This window comes from Urocampus carinirostris, chromosome 20 (assembly GCF_059441175.1).
Source record: "Urocampus carinirostris isolate Australia breed hairy pipefish chromosome 20, RoL_Ucar_1.0, whole genome shotgun sequence".
In the NCBI taxonomy this organism is placed as follows: domain Eukaryota; kingdom Metazoa; phylum Chordata; class Actinopteri; order Syngnathiformes; family Syngnathidae; genus Urocampus; species Urocampus carinirostris.
This window is the reverse complement of record NC_142368.1, coordinates 25,791,100-25,811,578: the sequence shown is the minus strand read 5'-3', so window position 1 is coordinate 25,811,578 and position 20,479 is coordinate 25,791,100. Positions and strand designations below refer to the sequence as shown.

The 20,479-nt window shown below is 42.4% G+C and overlaps 2 protein-coding genes across 3 annotated transcripts in view; one reads left to right on the top strand and one right to left on the bottom strand.

Annotated features, from left to right (window-relative positions):
- nkain2 (sodium/potassium transporting ATPase interacting 2) overlaps positions 1 to 20,479 on the top strand; it is a 95,473-nt gene that overhangs the window by 63,012 nt on the left and 11,982 nt on the right. Inside the window, exons 6-7 of one of the 2 annotated variants that reach the window (XM_088325005.1) lie at positions 2,472 to 2,532; positions 16,908 to 16,989. In XM_088325005.1, coding sequence (XP_088181131.1) covers positions 2,472 to 2,532; positions 16,908 to 16,989 — 143 coding nt within the window. Of the gene's footprint in view, positions 1 to 2,471; positions 2,533 to 16,907; positions 16,994 to 20,479 lie in introns of those variants that run through there. The other variant, XM_088325006.1, reaches the window with a different exon arrangement.
- Positions 7,570 to 13,709, bottom strand: LOC148346731 (uncharacterized). Its single transcript, XM_088325639.1, has 3 exons — positions 12,954 to 13,709; positions 12,064 to 12,752; positions 7,570 to 7,636 (listed from the first exon to the last, which is right to left on the bottom strand). The coding sequence occupies exons 1-3, from the start codon at positions 13,707 to 13,709 to the stop codon at positions 7,570 to 7,572; spliced, it is 1,512 nt and encodes a 503-aa protein (XP_088181765.1).

Sequence of the window (20,479 nt, the reverse complement as noted above, 5' to 3'; positions counted from 1 at the left end):
AATGACGTCAGGAGAGAAGATGTGAAAACTGCGAGCTGATGGAGATCAAAATGTTCAGGGGAGTCACTTGCTGTGCACTCATCTTTAAATACTTTCAGTTTTTCAAAGTGTAGTAAACGACCAGTCTCAATATCCGCGGTAAAGATTTCCAGCTTGTTTTGAAATGCAAAGACTGCCTGTTGAAGGGATAAGACTGTATTTCCAATGCCTTGCATTATCACATTGAGATGGTTCAGATGTCCAGTCATGTCCACAAGATAATAAAACTTGAGGAGCCACTCAGTGTCCGCTAGCTGGGGATACTCAATGCCTTTCATTTGAAGAAAAGTCCGTATTTCGCTCAGGCAAGCTGCAAAACGGCTAAGCTGCAAAACGGCTAAGCACCTTCCCTCTTGACAGCCAACGCACATTACTGTGCAAAACAAGACCGGGATAATTATTCTCCACTTCATCCAACAGTGCTTTAAACTGGCGATCATTTAAAGCTCGGGCAACAATAAAGTTGACCACCCGAATGACCGGTGACATCACGTCATCAAGCGGCTTGTCACACATTTGCGCACAAAGTGCCTCCTGATGTAGAATACAGTGGAAGCTGAGGATGGGTCTGTTCTCCTGCTCACGAACAGCGCTACAAATCCTGTTTTTCCCCACCATGCACGGAGCACCATCGGTACACACAGAAATAAGTTTATCCATTGGTAGATTCTTTTCATTTGCAAACTCCATGAAAGACTTCAATAAATCCTCTCCTCTCGTTGTCCCTTTTAGTGGCAAAACGGCAAGACTTTCCTCACGCAGCGAGTCACCGTCAACATAGTGTGCAATAATACTGAACTGGGATAAATGACTGACATCTGTTGATTCATCCAAAGTGAGGGAAAAAAACTCTGCTGCATTTATGTCATTCACTTGTTTTTTCTCCACTTGATTCGACATCATGATGGCACGATCGTGCACAGTTCTTGCTGAAAGAGGCATATCTTTTATCCGTTTGATTATTTTATCTTTATCCTTAAAGTCGTCAAAAAGCTCGTTGGCCACATCAAGCATGAATGATTTGGCATAATCGCCATCTGTAAACGGCTTCCCGCTCCTCACAATTGCTAAAGAACCAGCAAAGCTAGCAGAGTTAAAATCACCTTGTTTGGCCCATACACGGAGCTGCTACTGACTAGCCTGGACTGTGGAAAGTAGTTCTTGACAGGCCTTCTTTCTGTTGTCTCCCACTGGATATTTCGCTGAAAATGTGGCATGGCGTGTGTTGAAGTGTCTCTTTATATTTGACCGTTTCATCGAGGAAATTTTATCATTGCATATAAGAGACACTGCACAACCTGCTCTCTCAATAAAGGCAAATTGCTCTGTCCATTCCTGCTGAACTGTACGGTAATCTTTATCTTTTTTCCTTTTCGTCATCTTCTTGATTAGAAGGGTTCACTCTGCATAAAAAAGCTAACCAAAAACGAGGAAATATTACTTCTTTGCTTCAAAATGACTTGTGCAGATTGTTGTAAATTATCCATTAAAATTAGACTTTCCGGGTAGCAGACCCTCCCGCTCACCGGAGAACAGATTGGCTCTTAGCTGCGTGCCTGAACGAAAAGTTGCAGGTGAAAATATATATAAATTAAAATGTGTGTATTTATTTATTTATTTTTTGACATGTTTTTTCTGACTTTATTATTATTATTATTCATTTTGCTAAAGTAACATTATTAGTAAAGTTATTGATTGATTTGTTTCGTTCAGAAATTTTCAGAGAGCCAGATGCCGTCATCAAAAGAGCCATATATGGCTCCCGAGCCATAGGTTCCCGACCCCTGGTTTAGGGGAAAAGGCAAAGCATCAGTAAAAAAGGCCAAAATGCAGAAAAAGAGACTAAGTGCATATGTTGTGGTTAAATGAGAATTCTAGATTGAAGCATTTCTAAACATTTTGACATTTTATTCCCCAAATCACCAGATCTCACTTTAAGTTTCTTCCACTCTTTTTTTCCGATTTATGACACTTCCAAGGATGTCTGCAGCGTTAAGTGTTCCTTTCCTGTGGCTAATGGGCTTGTCAGTCAGGGTGAGGGCGACTGATGGCTGGCGAAGTGTTTCGGGATCTCCATGTCTTTTTGACTAAATGACCTACAGATAAAGGTTTAATCTAGTTTCTGCCCTATGCAGCCAATCTTTAGCTGCTAAAAGTAAAGAAGGAGTCACACGCATTCTGATATTTGCTCCTTTGTGCATCTCTGTCCTGAAATTAAACATCGATGGTTGCCATGGACACCAGCAGCCAAACGCAAGAAGATCAAAATCCAACTTTTACGTCCGTGCCTACCTTAAGCAGCACGGAAGCCCTCTGGCTGGGATTTTTTTTGCATGCGTGTGCACAGATAACGCCATGTTCTGATCCACTTGGGCGCCTGGCCCTTTCAGCTTATCCAGTCCCTCAACGATGTGTCTTTGTGTCTCCTCCAGTTGGCGGGTTTCATCTATGCCTGCTACGTGGTCAAGCTCATTTCCGAGGAGGAGGACAGCTGTGAGTGCATTTTTCATTTTCAATACTCAATACTCTCAATCGGATACAATGTACTTTCGTTCTTGATGCAGCATTTTACCTCTGTGTTGAAACTCGTTTCCATCATGATGAACTCAGTGATGTGTTTTGGGGTAATTGAGACTTAACTGAACTTGGCAACAGCGAGGAAATAGCGCTTAATTCAGCCACTAAATAATTGATGTCCTGCAGCGATGCCCTTTGCTTAAATGAGATATTTTGGCCGCAAAGCAGCATGCGATCTCAATTGCCACTTCAAGAACGCTTTCTTATCTCCGTTTGAAATTTGCCTCAACATCTTGAAATCCGATTTGTAAGAATTCATTTTGTGTTAACAGGCCATAAAACCCATTACAGTGCTAAAGACAGTAAAAACTAATTTGCTTTTCCTGTGTTTGAAATCCAAAATTGTATTCATTTTCTTTTCATTGTATTTTCTGCCTACAAAAAATGTCAACTTATGAATGGCATCCCTGCTAGACATGTCTGCTTGGCTGATTTCAAACTGTCCTCATGGTTTAAAAAAAAAAGGCCCCCACAATGATTTCTGCCAAGAAATGCCATCCTAAAAGTCAGATTTCACTATGTTACAGTAATTTGCTCTGTGATAAGCCTTCAAGCTAATGGCTCTGCCAGTCAAACCTGCTCGACGGATTACGTTGTGTACGACCTGCTCGCATCTTGAACAAAACGTCCATCTAATGTGCCTTTTTTTCTTAATTTGACTACTAAAACTGGATTGAGCAGCAGTGCAATTAGAGGGGGCGACTCTTCAAGGTGGAAATGTTTTGGTCCATATCGTTCATGTTTTTAAAACAGCTGACTTTATTGTCATGATACCAATTCTTCAAGATACATAATTTACCCCCCAAAAATTTCATACAGATTAAATAAAACGTTTTTAATAGCTACTTCTTGAAAAAGAATGGAACAATTATTAACATGAAAACGGAACAGCAAAGAAAATATCTATTATTCAACCAACATTATTGTGAAAAAATGTTTTCAGACTAGTTTGGATTTTGTATTGATTCACGTTTTTGTTCTCTAAATGAATTTGATCATATCATTTTTTCCTATGATGAAAAAGCCAAATTCACTGAAAAAGAAAAATGTAAACAAATATAGATGAACATTGTGATTATTATTGTGTGATATTACCCATACAATTAAGTTATTTTTGGTTTAGAAAACTAAAACCAAGGCTGTTTGAAAATATGAAGGTTGTGATGCATATAGTAGATCTTCTCCAGGAACTAATTGTACCTGCCGTTGTTAAATTGTTAACCATTTTTCAAGCTGCGGTGAGCCTGCCGACGTCTTGCCTCACATTCCCCCGCAATAATTTCAGGGGATCAATCGTAATATCTGCTGTGCTTTTGAACTTGGGAGCAGGAGGAAAACGTGGGCTGGATAATGGCGGCCAATCTGGGGGAAATGGGCCTCGGGTGAGCAAGCGAACACTTGCCGTGGGCCCTCGCGAATTTTCGGAGCTGCTGAGAAAGCTAATTAGTCTGATAATTATTCCATCTTTGGCATACACGTTTTTATCAAACACTGCATATCATCAACATGCATACTTGTGTTTTGCAATGCCGTCAGCGACTGCTCAACTGCAGAATGACTCAGCGGGAAAAAAAGCAGATCGCCTAAAAGAACGGAATTCCGGCAGCGGCACTGATTGTCAGGGTAACGATCCAAATGGTTTTGAGTAGCCGAAGCACTCGCTGTGATCCAAGGACACCGCCGACCAACCAAAGATTAGCATTTGTCCTGTTGTGTTTTATAATCAGTCTTCTTCTGCAATACATGAAAAGGATTATTGGATAATTAAATTGATCACCCAGGGAGTGAAGTCAAGAAAATAAGCTAAGGTCAAAATTGTCTTCTTTATGAGAAGTACCATATTTATTCCTGTATAATGCGATTTATTTATTTTTTTTACCCCAAAATTAACTCAGTTTGAGTTTGCCTTATACATAAGGTTATGCAGTATTATGGTACCGTATTTGTGCAGAAAATAAGTAAGCTCTCAAACCGTTGAAAATATGTGGAAAGAAATTTCAGAATAGATTAATATAAACTAGCTCAAAAGACACTTTTACTTGTCTTGTTTGTTTTTTTCTTGAAGTAAATGAATATTCAAACAACACACAAGACACATTTTATTAGTCGTTTTTTAGATCTTCTTTAAAGAAAATTAGCAATATCTGAATCTGTTTAAAATGTGTGCAAATTACATATAAAGTTACATAACATTTTTTTCACCTTTTTGTCCATCTTTAAAATAAATTAAACAAGTTATGTAACGGTTAAAAACTTGTGCAAATACACTGAAAACACTCAAATGTGTCCTTCATTGAAGCAGTCAAGGTCACAACATTGCAGCGACAAACGGGATGCAGCTTCCATCAATCATCTCCAGCATCTCGGGGGGGCTCCACAATCGCAAAACATTGGACGCAACGGGTATCGAACCCGATTTGCGGCAGTCAGCGCGCCACTAGAATAAGTGTTGCCAACTTTTTTCAAGCTAAAAGCTACTTTTTGTAACGGATTAGCGCAAAGGGCAACCAGTTCGATATGCATTTCTAAAATAACAACTTGTTATTTTACTATGTTTTTACCAGGTCAATTATCAGAAATCAAGTCAGGTCAAATTTATTTATATAGCCCTCAATCACAAAAATGTCTCAAAGGACTGCAAGTCAAGTCAAGTCATTTTTATTTGTATAGCGCTTAATCACAAAGAGTCTCAAAGGGCTGCACAGGTTATTACACAGACAATTTTTCAGACTATTATTACACCATCCCCTGATCTGGAACCAACATGAGGGCAAGGAAAAACTTCAAAAACCTCAACGTGAGGAAAATGAAGAAACCTTGAGAAGGGACCGCACATGTGGCATCCCCCTTTCAGGATTACCAGACAGCAAAGGATGTTGCAATCACAAATATCACAGAGATATTGTGCACGAAAAGTATAGGTTATTCATATGCTATAGAGTAGAAGTGTGTTTTAAGCTTAGATTTAAACATTTCCACTGAGGTTGCAGATCGGATCTCAAGGGGAAGAGCATTCCACTGCACCGGTGCCCGGATGGAGAACGCTCTCGAACCAGCGGAACACTTCTTGGCTCTTGGGATCACCAGAAGACCGGCGCTCTCAGAACGAAGGCTTCGGACCGGAACATAGGGGGAAATCAGATCTGAAAGATATGAGGGAGCAAGTCCATGTATGATTTTGTATAATACTAAGAGATCCTTGAAATCACATCTTAGGCTAACAGAGAGCCAATGCAGGTTAGCCAAAATCTGCGTGATGTGATCGGACTTTTTTGTCCTAGTTAAAAGCCTCGCTGCAGCATTTTGTACCAGCTGAAGACTCTTGATTCTGGACTTCGGGAGACCGGAGAGTAGTGCATTACAGTAATCGAGACGGGAGGTTACAAACGCGTGAATTATAATCTCCGCATCCGGCTGAGACAGTATAGGATGAATTTTAGCAATGTTGCGAAGATGGAAGAAAGCGATTTTAGTAATTTTCTTCACATGTGTTTGAAAGGACAGATCGGGGTCAAATATGACACCTACGTTTTTAACTGAGTCACTCTGTGTGATGTGACATTTGTCAATGTTCACAGCAGTTTTTGAGAATAAGTCATGGCATTTAGATTGACCAATAACTAACATTTCGGTCTGTTCAGAGTTAAGACGCAAGAAATTGCACAGGATTACAATTACACAATTATAATTACCTGATCTTAAACCAACATGCGGGCAAGGAAAAACTCAAAACCTCAGCATGAGGAAAAAAATAAACTTTGAGAAGGGACCCCACAAGTGGCAATCCCCCTTTCAGGATGACCAGGGTGAACTAGATTCCGCATTACAGTACACAAACATAGTAAACACTAGGTAACATGTTGAAAATTTGTCCGGAAAGTGCATGACAGCAAAGACACCCCCAGCCTGTAAACTAGTCCAGACAGTATGACGGCCACGACGCAGCTTCCCATCTCTGCCAGCTGGTCAATGCAGGCGTTGACATGCTTCAGGTCAAACGCTGGTCCGCTGACTCATCTCAAATCGTCCTTCTCCTTCGTATCACCACCAGGCAGGCAGTTGGAAAAAGACAGGACAATACAGAATATGAGGTGGGCATCAATCATAAGCTTTGGAATAGAAATGTGTCTTAAGTCTTGATTTAAAAACTTCCATTGAGGTTGCAGCTCTTATCTCCGGAGGCAGGGCATTCCATAACAGAAGTAGTGTTAAATAAACTCAATCAACCACAGAAAAATGTATTTTACTAGAAATTCACAATGACCCAGCACTTGTGAGCTATTTTGAGAACAGGTTTGCAGGCACCTCACCTGTCCTTAGGCGGCACCCTAGTGCCGGCGGGCACCATGTTGGAGATCCCTACACTAGACGATCAGTGATTTAGATCCCATAGGATTAGGCCTTCGATTTTATGTCATGATCACACTATCTTTGTCATGGTACCAGAGACGGTCCATAGAGAATGGAGAAAACAGAAATTGGTCCTGAAATATATAAATAAACGCAAAAAAGACAACTCTTTGGTGTATCTGAGGATGAATCAGACATTAAATAAATATATTGTCAATTTAATGTTGGTAATGTGTCCATGGCTTACGTTGGTAGTAAATGATTTTAATCATGGTCGCAGATATTGATTGATTGATATATTGATATATTTAATCACCTTTTTGTCCCACTGGTCTTCATGTACAAAGTTACAAGAAATTGAAAATCAACAGCTTTGAGGGACAATTAAAAGATCCGACAGAGAGCACTAAGCCACGCCCACCATACACGCGTAGCAAATAGAGCAGCCAATACAACATCGAGTCACTCTATAGTCGCTATTCGTGATAGCATAGCCGTATCATTTCTTACGTATTATGCAAACTTATCTCAACAGGCAGTATAAAATAGTCTCACCTACAATATACAGATTTATATTCTTGGCATCAAGGTGTCTAAAGACGGTTATAACCTTTTAAGGCTGAATGCAAAATGTTGGCAATCTATGAGGAAGTCAGAAGCCCCGTACCAACTACACATAGAAATAAATTGAGATTTGTGAGGGATAATGGGATGTAGAGTAAATACAAATTAGTGACCCAGCACATAAAATCCATAAAACAAGTGGTGCCATCTCCACCCGTTCCGAGTCTGCGGCGAGGAACATATTGAAACTAAATCACGAGCCTCACAAACCCGATACACCGGATCACAAACTGCACATCCTATCCATCCCATAGGTTTTACTTAAATTGCGAAATGCAACCTTCGCTTGTATTTGTTTTTGTCATATGCTAACGAGTTTTGCTAATGAGGTATGCTAATGAGGTATGCTAACGAGGGCGCAGTAACTTACAAACTTCTCTTACCAACAACTAACCGACCCAAGCATAATAAAGATAAAACACATTGTAGAACAAAACAACTGTATTTTGGTTCCCATCGATCCAATGTACGTTGAGTCGGTTGAGATGGAAAAGCTGGGTGCGTGCCATGCATTGTGTGTGATACAAAAAGGGTCTGCCTCTCGTTCTTATTGGCTTGGAACAGCGCTGTCGGATCTATTAATAGACATAACAGAAGGGAAAAAGGTGCAGACAGGAAATAGCCGGAGCTTATCTTGGTCCTGTACGATGACAACAAAGTCATGTAATCAGATTTTGATAACATTTTGAGTTTTTTTGATTTTTTTTTTTTTTTTAACATGAATTACATTTTATCATCACACAAGATTTCCAACAACATTTGTCATTTGCAATCTTTAGTTTGAGCGTGAAACACAATTTTATGATGGTTTTTAATGAAAAATTAGGGTTGGTCGAGTCCATTTTTTGATTTAATGAAAAAAGCTAGTCAACTTAAACAGTAAACAGCAATAATTATGTCTAAGTCTGATAAGCTTCACCCTAACAGAAATTGAGAAAATTTGTAATGACATGCTAAGACTCATGATACAGTTCCCCTCTACTTACAACATACTCGAGATACAAGAAATTTGAGATACTAGATGTCTTTTGAGCAAAAATCATGCCTGACATACAAGAGAAAATCCAAGTTTGCTTGATCCAGTTAGCGCAAGCATTTTCCGTGATAAGACACCGAATCAAGCGCACCTGTGTTGTCTTTGTTAATCAAATTTCATCTCCAGGCAGCACGGCGGCACAGTGGTTAGCGCGTGTGCGGCACAGTTCTGAGGTCATGAGATCAACCCCCTGTGTGGAGTTTGCATGTTCTCCCCGTGCTTGTGTGTGTTTCCTCCGGGCACTCCGGTTTCCTCCCACATTCCAAAAACATGCATATCAGGTTAATTGGCGGTCCAAATTGTCCCTAGGTGTGAATGAGTGAGCGAATTGTCTGTCCCTGTGTGCCCCGCCACTGGCTGGCAACCAGTTCGGGGTGTCCCCTGCCCACTGCCCGAAGATAGCTGTGATGGGTTCCAGCACCCCCGTGACCCTACTGAGGATAAGTGGTGCAGATAATGGATGGATGGATGGAAATTGCATCCCCTTTTTCTGACTTTTTTTTTGTTATGCTTGTCATGACTTCTGAAAAAATACAGTAGATACTGTCACAGAGAGCATCATCTCCAAGAACGCGCACTTGATTTCACTAATATGACCTTATTTTCCTTATTATTATATTTTTATGTCAATTACGATTTGAATGTGTTTTTAGTTATCATGAGCATGGGGTTTATAGCTATTTAGAGTTAACTTGCATGATTTGGGGAGGCCGTGAAGGGATTGATTGGTTTTCAGTTATTTCTTATGAGGAAAATGTGTTTGAGATACTAGAAATCGTAGATATATGCTACATCCGGGAACAAAGACCCTGAAGAGTGCTCTATACACTCTTCAGGGTCTTTGAGGGTGCCTGTCCGGTATACATGTGTTTTGTGGACCTTATTTTCCTTATTATATATATTATATTATATTTTGGTACCAGTCCTCTCGAGAGGGGTTGGACTCTCTTCCACTCTGGAGTTGCCCGTGGTGAGAGGCGCAGAGCCGGTGTGGAGATATTATTTGCTCCACGGCTCGGCGCCTGTACGTTGGGGTTCACCCCGGTAGACGAGAGGGTAGCCTCCCTCCGCCTTCGGGCGGGGGGACGGGTCCTGACTGTTGTTTGTGCTTATGTGCCAAATAGCAGTTCGGAGTACCCACCCTTCTTGGAGTCCTTAGAGGGTGTGCTTGAGAGCGTGCCCCCTGGGGACTCCCTCGTACTTCTGGGAGACTTCAACGCTCACGTGGGCAATGACAGTGAGACCTGGAGGGGCGTGATTAGGAAGAACGGCCCCCCTGACCTGAACCCGAGTGGTGTTTCGTTATTGGACTTCTGTGCTCGTCATGGTTTGTCCATAATGAACACCATGTTCAGACATAAGGGTGTCCATATGTGCACTTGGCACCAGGACACCCTAAGCCGTAGTTCGATGATCGACTTTGTCATCGTTTCGTCGGACCTGCGGCCGCATGTTCTGGACACTCGGATGAAGAGAGGGGCGGAGCTGTCAACTGATCACCACCTGGTAGTGAGTTGGATTCGATGGTCGGGGAAGATGCCGGCCCGACCCGGCAGACCCAAGCGTGTTGTGAGGGTCTGTTGGGAACGGCTGGCAGAATCTCCTGTCAGAAGAAGTTTCAATTCACACCTCCGGCAGAACTTCGCCCATGTCCCGAGGGAGGCGGGGGACATTGAGACCGAGTGGACCATGTTCCGCGCCTCCATTGTCGAGGCGGCTGATCGGAGCTGTGGCCGTAAGGTAGTCGGTGCCTGCCGCGGCGGCAACCCGTTGGTGGTCGCCGGCGGTGAGGGATGCCTCAAGCTGAAGAAGGAGTCTTATCGGGCCTTCCTGGCCTGTGGGACTCTGGAAGCAGCTGGCAGGTATCGGCTGGCCAAGCGGAATGCGGCTTCGGCGGTTGCCGAGGCAAAAACTCGGGCATGGGAGGAGTTTGGCGAGGCCATGGAAGCCGACTTCCGAACGGCTTTGAGGAAATTCTGGTCCACCATCCGACGTCTTAGGGGGGGAAGCGGTGTGCCATCGACACTGTGTATAGTGCCGATGGGGTGCTGCTGACCTCGACCCGGGACATTGTGAATCGGTGGGCGGAGTACTTCGAAGACCTCCTCAATCCCACCGGCACGTCTTCCTCTGGGGAAGCAGAGCCTGAGGACTCTGGGTTGGGCTCTCGTATCACTGGGGTTGAAGTCACCGAGGTTGTCAAAAAACTCCTCGGTGGCAGGGCCCCGGGGGTCGATGAGATCCGCCCGGACTTCATTAAGGCTCTGGATGATTTGGGCGTGTCATGGTTGACGCGCCTCTGCAACATCGCGTGGACATCGGGGACAGTGCCTCTGGACTGGCAGACTGGGGTGGTGGTTCCCGTCTTTAAGAAGGGGGACCGGAGAGTGTGTTCCAACTACAGGGGAATCACACTTCTCAGCCTCCCTGGTAAGGTCTATTCAGGGGTACTGGAGAGGAGGGTCCGCCAGGAAGTCGAATCTTGGATTCAGGAGGAACAGTGTGGTTTTCGTCCTGGCCGTGGAACACTGGACCAGCTCTATACACTCTTCAGGGTCTTTGAGGGTGCATGGGAGTTTGCATGTCCGCTCTACATGTGTTTTGTGGACTTGGAGAAGGCATTCGACCGTGTTCCTCGGGAGGCCCTGTGGGGGGTGCTTCGGGAGTATGGGGTACCGCACAGTCTTATCCGGGCTGTGCGGTCCCTGTATGCCCGGTGCCAGAGTCTGGTCCGCATTGCCGGCAGTAAGTCGGATTCGTTCCCGGTGAGGGTTTGGCTCCGCCAGGGCTGCCCTTTGTCACCGATTCTGTTCATAACTTTTATGGACAAAATTTCTAGGCGCAGCTTTGGCGGGGATGGAGTCCGGTTTGGGGGCCTCAGCAGGGGTCATCATTAATTGATTTTTGGAAAAAAAATTAATATTTAAGTGCGAAAAAATTAAAATTATTTTTTTTTGCGGCAAGGCCAATTAATGGGTATTTATTGGATTTCTAGCCATTAATTGTGTCAATATGGTCAAACAAACTGGTCCCTTTAATCTTTACTTTTAGTACAAAAAATATCTTCTGAGTTATTGGTGATCACATCAGCTACCGTCATGTTGGGGCTTGTTTTATAATTATAATTTGTCGATTCCTCCTAAGTTAATATGCGAATTGTCGGAACACTAACTGAGGTTAGATGAACAGTGAATGATAGAACATTCACGCCAACATTATCATGCGCAGTAAGACACCTTAGTAATAAGAGGTTTTGCTATTTATTACACATTCATTTATGAACAAAAATGTGTACAACATAGAAACATCGGAGATAGTGAAAATGTTAGAGATTTTCATTAGATGAAACGATGTGGGAAACAAATTCGCTGTCCCAGAAGCGGTTGTTAGAAAACAAAAAAAGTTGGGCTTCTAGGCAATTTGTTGACAAGTTGTACCGTTCATCCGCATAGGCACGTCCGGCAGCACTGAAAAAGCGTTCTACTATGTTGGAAGTTGGCAGTATAAATGTTGTATCGATAAATTGATCAAAGGTGGGCAGCATCATGTTCAGGCGGCGCCGTTTTATCAAATTTTGGCCGAAGGCCATATCCGATGACTCATCTATTGGACTTTCATCGACCGGTGCAGTTTCGGTGACTTTGAGAGCCTCCACTGCTTGACGCTCTTTTGTCGTAAGTTGACCATGTTTTTGGTTTTGAATTTTCACAATAGCCCTCCCAAACATAGGCGCTTGAACGATTTCGGCGTCGGGGCTGAGGTGATGGGCCATGGCAGGATGGGACGACATTGCAACATCAAAGAGGTACCTCGCCTCTGCGACTGTCAGATCTTCTTGCTGCAAAGTAAGCGTCAAAGAATCCAACTTGGCCAAATCACCGTTGAGTTGAGTGAGTTTATGAACATCCGCTGCGTTGAGAAGTAAATCCATCACCCTTGGGTCGGTGGTGAAAACTTCTTTTGCAAGAATTTTCTGCAGCTCGAAGAACCTGCGCACCATCTTTGCCGTGCTTGACCACCGTGTCTCATTTCTCGTCAACGGTCGAAGGTCTGTGTACTCATCCAGTAGTGCACTAAGCGTGCTGTATCTCAGGCGAGCCATCAAGGAGTTCAACTTACAGAGTACCTTAAAAAAGTAAAAGCAGGAAATAAGAAATATGCTAAATTTGAGCAGCTTAAAATCGCCTTGCGTAAAATTCCTTTGATAGAAGGCGTGGCCGCGTGGCGTATGTGAAAAAAATATTGTGGAACCGCTGTAACAGAGTGCACTCTGTCTTCAATATAGATATTGTGAGATATAAGTAAGCAGCATAGAAAAGAAGTTCACCTTTTCGTAGGGCTTCAAGAGTTCTTTGACAGCGAGGTTGAAGCGATGGGAGGCGCAGCCGACCAGAGGAACATTGCACTGCTTTGCAATGGCTTTGTTCACCTTGCAGTTGTCGCCACAAAGCGCCACCACGTTGGCCATAGACTTGCCGTACCTGCTAAGGATGTCTTCGATGAACACCAGGTGGTTTTCAGCCGTCTGTGCCTTGGGATCCAAAAGTGTTGAGAAGCCGAGGAGAGCACTTTCCCGACCGCGTGGGCTTATATACGAGGCGAAAACGCCAACGTAATAATCGGAAGAACAAGTCCATCCGTCGAATACCACCGCGAATCGGGATGGCAGATCGAAGGCGATTTTCTGTCGCACACCCTGTGTCACCAAGGCCAAATACTTCTTTAAGGTGTTTGTGCAGATTGGCTCCGTATTGCTGATGTCCCTGATGGTAGGCCGATCAACAACATTGAAAGGCTCCAGGTCGATACAAACCAACCGCAGCCACTTGAAGATTCGTATTCCTTTTCGGCAAACGGTTGAAGGTGACGACAGGAAATTTTCTATCGATCCAGGATTGGATGACTCCTGCTTCTTTGCATCACTTTCTTTCTGCAAGTGCTGACTTTTAATGTGGCTTTCCAAATTGCTCCAACCGGTGTTGCGCCGTCGGATGCGCTCGGCGCCACATGAGCAGCGCCATTTGCCGTTGACGACATCAATCTGTGTGAAGTACTCTCCAACCATTTTTTCCTTTGGTCCCATAACCGTGCGAAGATTACAATTAATACAGCGTAATAGTAGTGGTGTACAACATGTGCGTATGTGCATCCACGACGTACGTGCTTGAGGCAAAACGTGAGCTAATCAACAAGCCCGATTTTGTCCCGACCAATAAAAAGCTGCTTTGCAACCACACTATGTACGTACAGCTACCGTGTTTCCCCGAATATAAGGCCGGCCTTACTTCAAAATCATCGTCAAAAATTGAGGTTTTGAAATAAAAATATGTGCAAAAGTAATAAATTTTCGCTAAAAATTTCTTAGAAAAGCATTGCCGTTGTTAAATAACGTTGATATCTACGGTTTTCATAGGTAATATGAGCCTCTTATTTGCAGGAAGGTTGAATTTCATTTCTCATAAAAAGCTGGGCCTTATAATGGGGGAAACACGGTAGCTTACGCGTATGCATGCACTGTCCCGATTGTGCGTGTATGTGCCCTTGACCGCATACGAAATGCTCGCGCGGCGAGAAAATTTGCACGTTTGTTGACGCAATCGACTAACAAAAAACCCGAATATTTTCGCAATTAATGGGTCGCAAACTCGCAATAATTGCTAATTATTTAAATTTTGCAATAAATGGATTTATGAATTTAAGCAACCATTCCATTAATTTTTCGCAATTAATGGCATTAATTTTTCACCAATCATTTATTGCTGACCCCTGGGCCTCAGCATTGCGTCACTGCTTTTTGCAGATGACGTGGTGCTGTTGGCTTCCTCAGGCTGTGATCTTCAGCTCTCGCTGGAGCGATTCGCAGCCGAGTGTGAAGCGGCCGAGATGGGGATCAGCACCTCCAAGTCCGAGGCCATGGTTCTCAGTCGGAAAAGGGTGGTATGCTCCCTCCGGGTCGGGGAGTAGGTCTTGCCCCAAGTGGAGGAGTTCAAGTATCTTGGGGTCTTGTTCACGAGTGAGGGTAGGATGGAACGGGAGATCGACAGACGGGTCGGTGCAGCGTCTGCCATCATTCGGACCCTGTACCGGTCCGTCGTGGTAAAGAGGGAGCTGAGCCGAAAGGCAAAGCTCTCGATCTACCGGTCGATCTACGTTCCTGCCCTCACCTATGGTCATGAACTTTGGGTCATGACCGAAAGAACTCGATCCCGGATACAAGTGGCCGAAATGAGTTTCCTCCGCAGGGTGGCTGGGTTCTCCCTTAGAGATAAGGTGAGAAGCTCAGTCATCCGGGAGGGACTCGGTGTAGAGCCACTGCTCCTCCGCGTTGAGAGGAGCCAGTTGAGGTGGCTCGGGCATCTAATAAGTATGCCTCCTGGATGCCTCCCTCGGGAGGTGTTCCGGGCATGTCCCACCGGCAGGAGGCCCCGGGGGCGGCCCAGGACACGTTGGAGAGACTATGTCTCTCGGCTGGCTTGGGAACGCCTCGGGGTCCCGTCGGATGAGCCGGAGGAGGTGGCTGGGGATAGGGACGTCTGGGCTTCCCTTTTAACGCTGCTGCCCCCGCGACCCGACCTCGGATAAGCGGAAGACAATGGATGGATGGATGGATGGACCTTATTTTCCTTATTATTATATTTTTATGTCAATTACGATTTGAATGTGTTTTTAGTTATCATGAGCATGGGGTTTATAGCTATTTAGAGTTAACTTGCATGATTTGGGGAGGCCGTAAAGGGATTGATTGGTTTTCAGTTATTTCTTATGAGGAAAATGTGTTTGAGATACTAGAAATCGTAGATACATGCTACATCCGGGAACAAAAATAATCCCTTTTTAATGGCCTCTTTATTGTGAATTTAAAACAGCGCTACTATTTTGCCTTTAAATCTGCATTGCGTACTTTAAAATGCATAACTATGTTGTACTGTTACATATTAAATATCATATTGGGAAATACTTTGTTTTTTCACGGTTAATGTGGAACTGACCCACTCAAAAAAAGTGAAAATTCGCGAAGTAGCGTCGCACTTTCAAAAAAGCCCATAAAGTTTCCCACGAGTTGTAGCTCTAGGTCATTTATTTCATGGTTAATGGATCTGACGTTGCTGAAATACAGGCTCCGCAGGAGTAGCTTGTGAGGATTGTTAGCTTAGCTATAGCAGGTGCCCAGACCTTGAGCCTGCCTACTTTTTTCTCTCCCGACGCCGCCTCAGTCGATTCCCGGAACCAAAAACAATCTATGTAGCACCCGGTGGTGATCAGCATTATTCAGACTTTCCTCAAGGTGCAATTTAATTGATTAATTTATTTTCAATGTGACATGCTGCTAAAAGCTGGCGGCCACTATCCTTCCCATTTTGTTTCCATTCGGAGATGTAGACTGCGCATGCCTATTTGACTGACAGCATGTACCAGCCTCTCACAGTCGTGTACTCAGTCACACTCACCCATTACATACACACACAATCTGCCTCTCTGACCACAAAGAACGATACGGTGATATCAATGACGATAAAAACAATACAATAAAAAATCTGCAAAGGAGTGAACCAGTGAACTCAAGTACAAAGTGGCGAGGGGTTTCTGTATTGCCTTGGGAAGAAACTGTGTCTGTTTTTCAAAACCAAAAGCAATGCTGTATAGAGTGTGAAACATAAACGAGGGCTTAGCCTGCTTCCCCCCAAAACCACCCCCCAAGTCCCCAACTCCCCCGCAACCACCCCCAACCCCCAAACACCCCCCACAAACCACACCACCTACATTGGATCTTACTGCATTATGTGTTCTGTGTAGCACTATTTAGTTAATCTATATAACATGCTAAAGTGGGCCTTTGCACGTCACACTGGGTATTTGTATATTGTTTTCTTTTGGCTTTATTATTGTATTGTTCTCAGCTCAGGGATGCTGCTGGAAATGTGAATTTCCCTTAGGGGATGAATAAAGTATCTATCTATCTATCTATCTATCTCTATCTCACTCCCCTAAGACAGCTAGTCAATACGTTGGTTTGATTTCTGCCCTGTTTTTTTCATACATTGATTGTTGTTGGCCAATTTTCCTGCTAATTTCATAAACACTCCTTGATTTCCCAATCGGTAAAATTTCCTCAAACAATGTCATCTTAAAAAAACGCTCGATTGTTTTTTTGTTTGTTTTGTTTTTGTTTTAATCCGTCTACAGCCGACATATCAGATAAGAATCCAAGTAAATCTAAGATTGGTGCAAGTCGAAGGGCACCAGGAAGTGGTATTGAAAACATGTTTTTCCTTCTATGCAGTTGATTTTATCGGCGGATTTGACTCATATGGCTACCAGGGTCCGCAAAAGACCTCCCACCTTCAGCTACAGCCCATGTACATGTGAGTATTACACCTGCTGGAACCACATCGCAATAGTTGTTAAAGTCACCACATGACAACCTAAGAAGAGCATAAGCATTGAATTGGACTAAAATTTTACACACAATTAACAATCTACTATTCCAGGCATTAAGAATTTTAACGTTTTCAAGAAATTTACAGTTTTGAAGGCCAAAAGGGTGATGTACGTAAATTGTATGAAACCAATGAGAAAATGTTTGAGGCGGGAAGAGGATATTGTGAGATTTCTCAGACTGAATTGGGCGTTTGAATTAAAATCCGTGTAGTTTGCATACGCAGGAATAGTGTTGTCCCACCAGCAGAGGGCCCCAACTGGCATTTTGAACTGGGCATAGGTGTGTCCAATCATCACACACCTTTGCCCAATGATCCTGAACCCTTTAAAATTACATTTTTGTTCAACAACCTCTGTTGGGTCTTTTTTGAGTTCTCCTGTTATCCTCTTTGTGTCATTTTGGTTTTCGCCACCACTCCAGGTTTGTTTATTTCTGGTTTCTTTGTTCCTTTGCTGGTTGCATTTTCTGGTTCCAGGTTTTGTTTTTTTGTTTCCGTTTTTTTGTCTGTTAGTTGTTTTGTGCCCACTTGTTTGTTTGATACTTTGGTCCTGATTTTGTAAATACAGTGGGACCTCGCTACTTCGCGGTTCACCGTTCGCGGGTTCAGAGCTTCGCGGGTCTAAAAAATAATAATAATACCGTAAATTCCGGACTATAAGCCGCTACTTTTTTCCCTAATGTTCAGCCCTGCGGCTTATTCAGTGAAGCGGCCAATTTATGGAATTTTTCTAACGGCCACCAGCGGCGCTAGAGTATAAAAGGTAAGATTAAGACTAGTAGAATATGGGCGCCAAAAAAAACTGCAACCTCTAGGTTTAAGCATACATTGTCTGTAAACTTAAGGTACGTTCCGATAATGAGGCAGACGCCCTTGATGGCGATAGTTATGAGGAGGAAGTTGAGGACGGTCTTCCGTGAATTTCACAATTACGGGATTCTCTTTTTTAACAGGCACGTTTTGATACATTGCGAGCGTGATCCTACTAGCGTGTTTGTACCTTTCAAAGGCACGGTTTGGGATGAAAGTTATATTATTATTATTAAAGCTTTGAAAACTCTCTCGGTGTACCGTCTTTCTTCGTAAATATGTGTAACCATGTATAATATGTATTTGCAAGTGTATACTTTTGTAATGTATTTATTTTAGAGATTTATTCTGTTATGTGTTCTACGGACGAATCAAAAAGAAGGGGCGGAGCACACGCGGGCTGATGGGAATTGGGGTAAAGCTGAGTTACCGGTAGATCTGTCTGTTGTCGCAGCGGACAACAGTGGATATATATTTTTCCCACCCTTAACTTTGGAAATATACATTTTGTTTCCTTGGATTACTTTCAACGGGACCCGGACTTTACAAGTCTGCATCATACGTTAATTACGGGTATCATTTTCCATCTACGATGCCAACTGTGACTCTAGAATTGTGTACTATCTCGGATAATGGATAATTGATAAAGAATATAGAACAATAAACCTTACAAAATCCCCCCCGCAGTTACAATCGTGGGGCTTACAGACCGGTCTGGGTTAAAGTTTTAATGCGGGCGCACGCGGCTTCTACATGGGTGCGGCTTGTGTAAGAACAAAAGTAGCAGATCACCTAAAAAATGATGGGTGCGGCTTATAATCATGTGCGTTCTATAGTCCGTAATTTACAGTAAAATAAAATAATTATACATATATATATATATATATATATATATATATATATATATATATATATATATATATATATATATATATATAAATTTTCAAGGGGCGTCGCTACTTCGCAGATTTTTACTTTTCGCGGGTGGTTTTGGTCCCCATTAACCTTGTCTAAAAAATAATAATAACAGAAAATAATAAATAAAATATTTTTATTTTATTTTTTTTAAAGCATTTTTGAAGGGGGCGTCGCTACTTTGCGGATTTTCTCGTTTTGCGGGTGGTTTTGGTCCCCATTAACCGCGATAACCGAGGGATTACTGTAAATACTGTCCTTGTTTTGAGCTTGTCCTGCAGTTCCTGCCTCCTCCACATAGGTCCATCATCACCCTTACCATCAAATCATAACATAATCATAATCATAACTGTATTTGTGTGTAATGCGGAATAGATTTGCTTTCCTTATTACACTTTTTTTATTTAATGTACCAGAGATAAATGTTATAGAATGATAAATCATGAAATCGCCTCGAAAGATAAATAAATGCAAAAAAAACACGGTGAGGAAAATGACTTGTTGAGGTATCTGATGATGAATCGGACTTTGACGGACATGAAATTAAATGCATTGTAAAATGTATTTTATGCATTTATGTTCATAGTTCTCAATAAATGATTGGAATCATGCCGGTAAATATTAAACAACGTTCGTCACTTTCAATTTTTTGTCTGAGCTGAAATGTCAAACAAAATGTTGTACTGATTTTAATCAAAAATTAGGGGTGCCTGTTAAACACAAATAAATATTGTATTTCCTCCACTCTTCTCACCTTTTTAAATCCTGACCCATTTTCATGCATATATTCACTCCATTTGCAAATGCTGTTTATTTCTGAAACACCCTACATCAATATTTGTGCCTGAAGTTCCAATTTCTCAGGAAAAGGTTGTGGCAGGATCGAATGGGACTGATGTTGAATTTTCCCCTGTAATATTACTGTCACGTGCTTGTTGATTTTAAATTTTGGGCCGCCACCTACTGGCCGGGGGTGGAATTACATTCACAATAAACTTGAACTTGTTTTTTTTTCTTTATAGACACATAATCACACAATTGATTGTAGTTTGTAGACCAGGGGTCTCCAACGTGGTGCCTGCGGTCACCGGGGTGGCCCTTAAGTACAGTTGAGGTGTCTGCTGACCTGTTGTGAAAATAGCTCACCATTGAGATTTGCTAGTAAAGTTATTTTTTTTTATTGGTGGACTGAGTCTATTCAACCCTAATGTTAATAATTAACCTGGTGATAACATAATAACAATATAGTAATAATGTAAGTTATTTTAGAAATTCAAATCCATAAGTTCCAGTTAATGGACTTCATGGACAAAAAATATTGATGATTATTTTTAATCAACTAATTTAGTTTAGAGAGAGAATAAATTTGTTTAATAATCATATTTATTTCTTCATCTTTCTGTTGACTTATTTTACAGGAAATACAATAAACTTAATTCCAATTTACAGTCTGTGCAAAAAGTGCAGTTTTTTTTCAGCCAGCTATCTGGCTATCTTTTTAGCTATTTAGCAAGCTATCTAGCTAGCTGTTTACATTTTTTCATATATATATCTAGTTAACATTTTACTTTTTGTGCTAGTTATCAAGCTTATTTTTGGCATCCTATCTAGCTAGCTATCGAGCTTTGTTTTTTTTCTGGCTGTTTGGATGGCTTTTTACTCTTTAAGCTTGCTATCTAGCTCCCTTTGA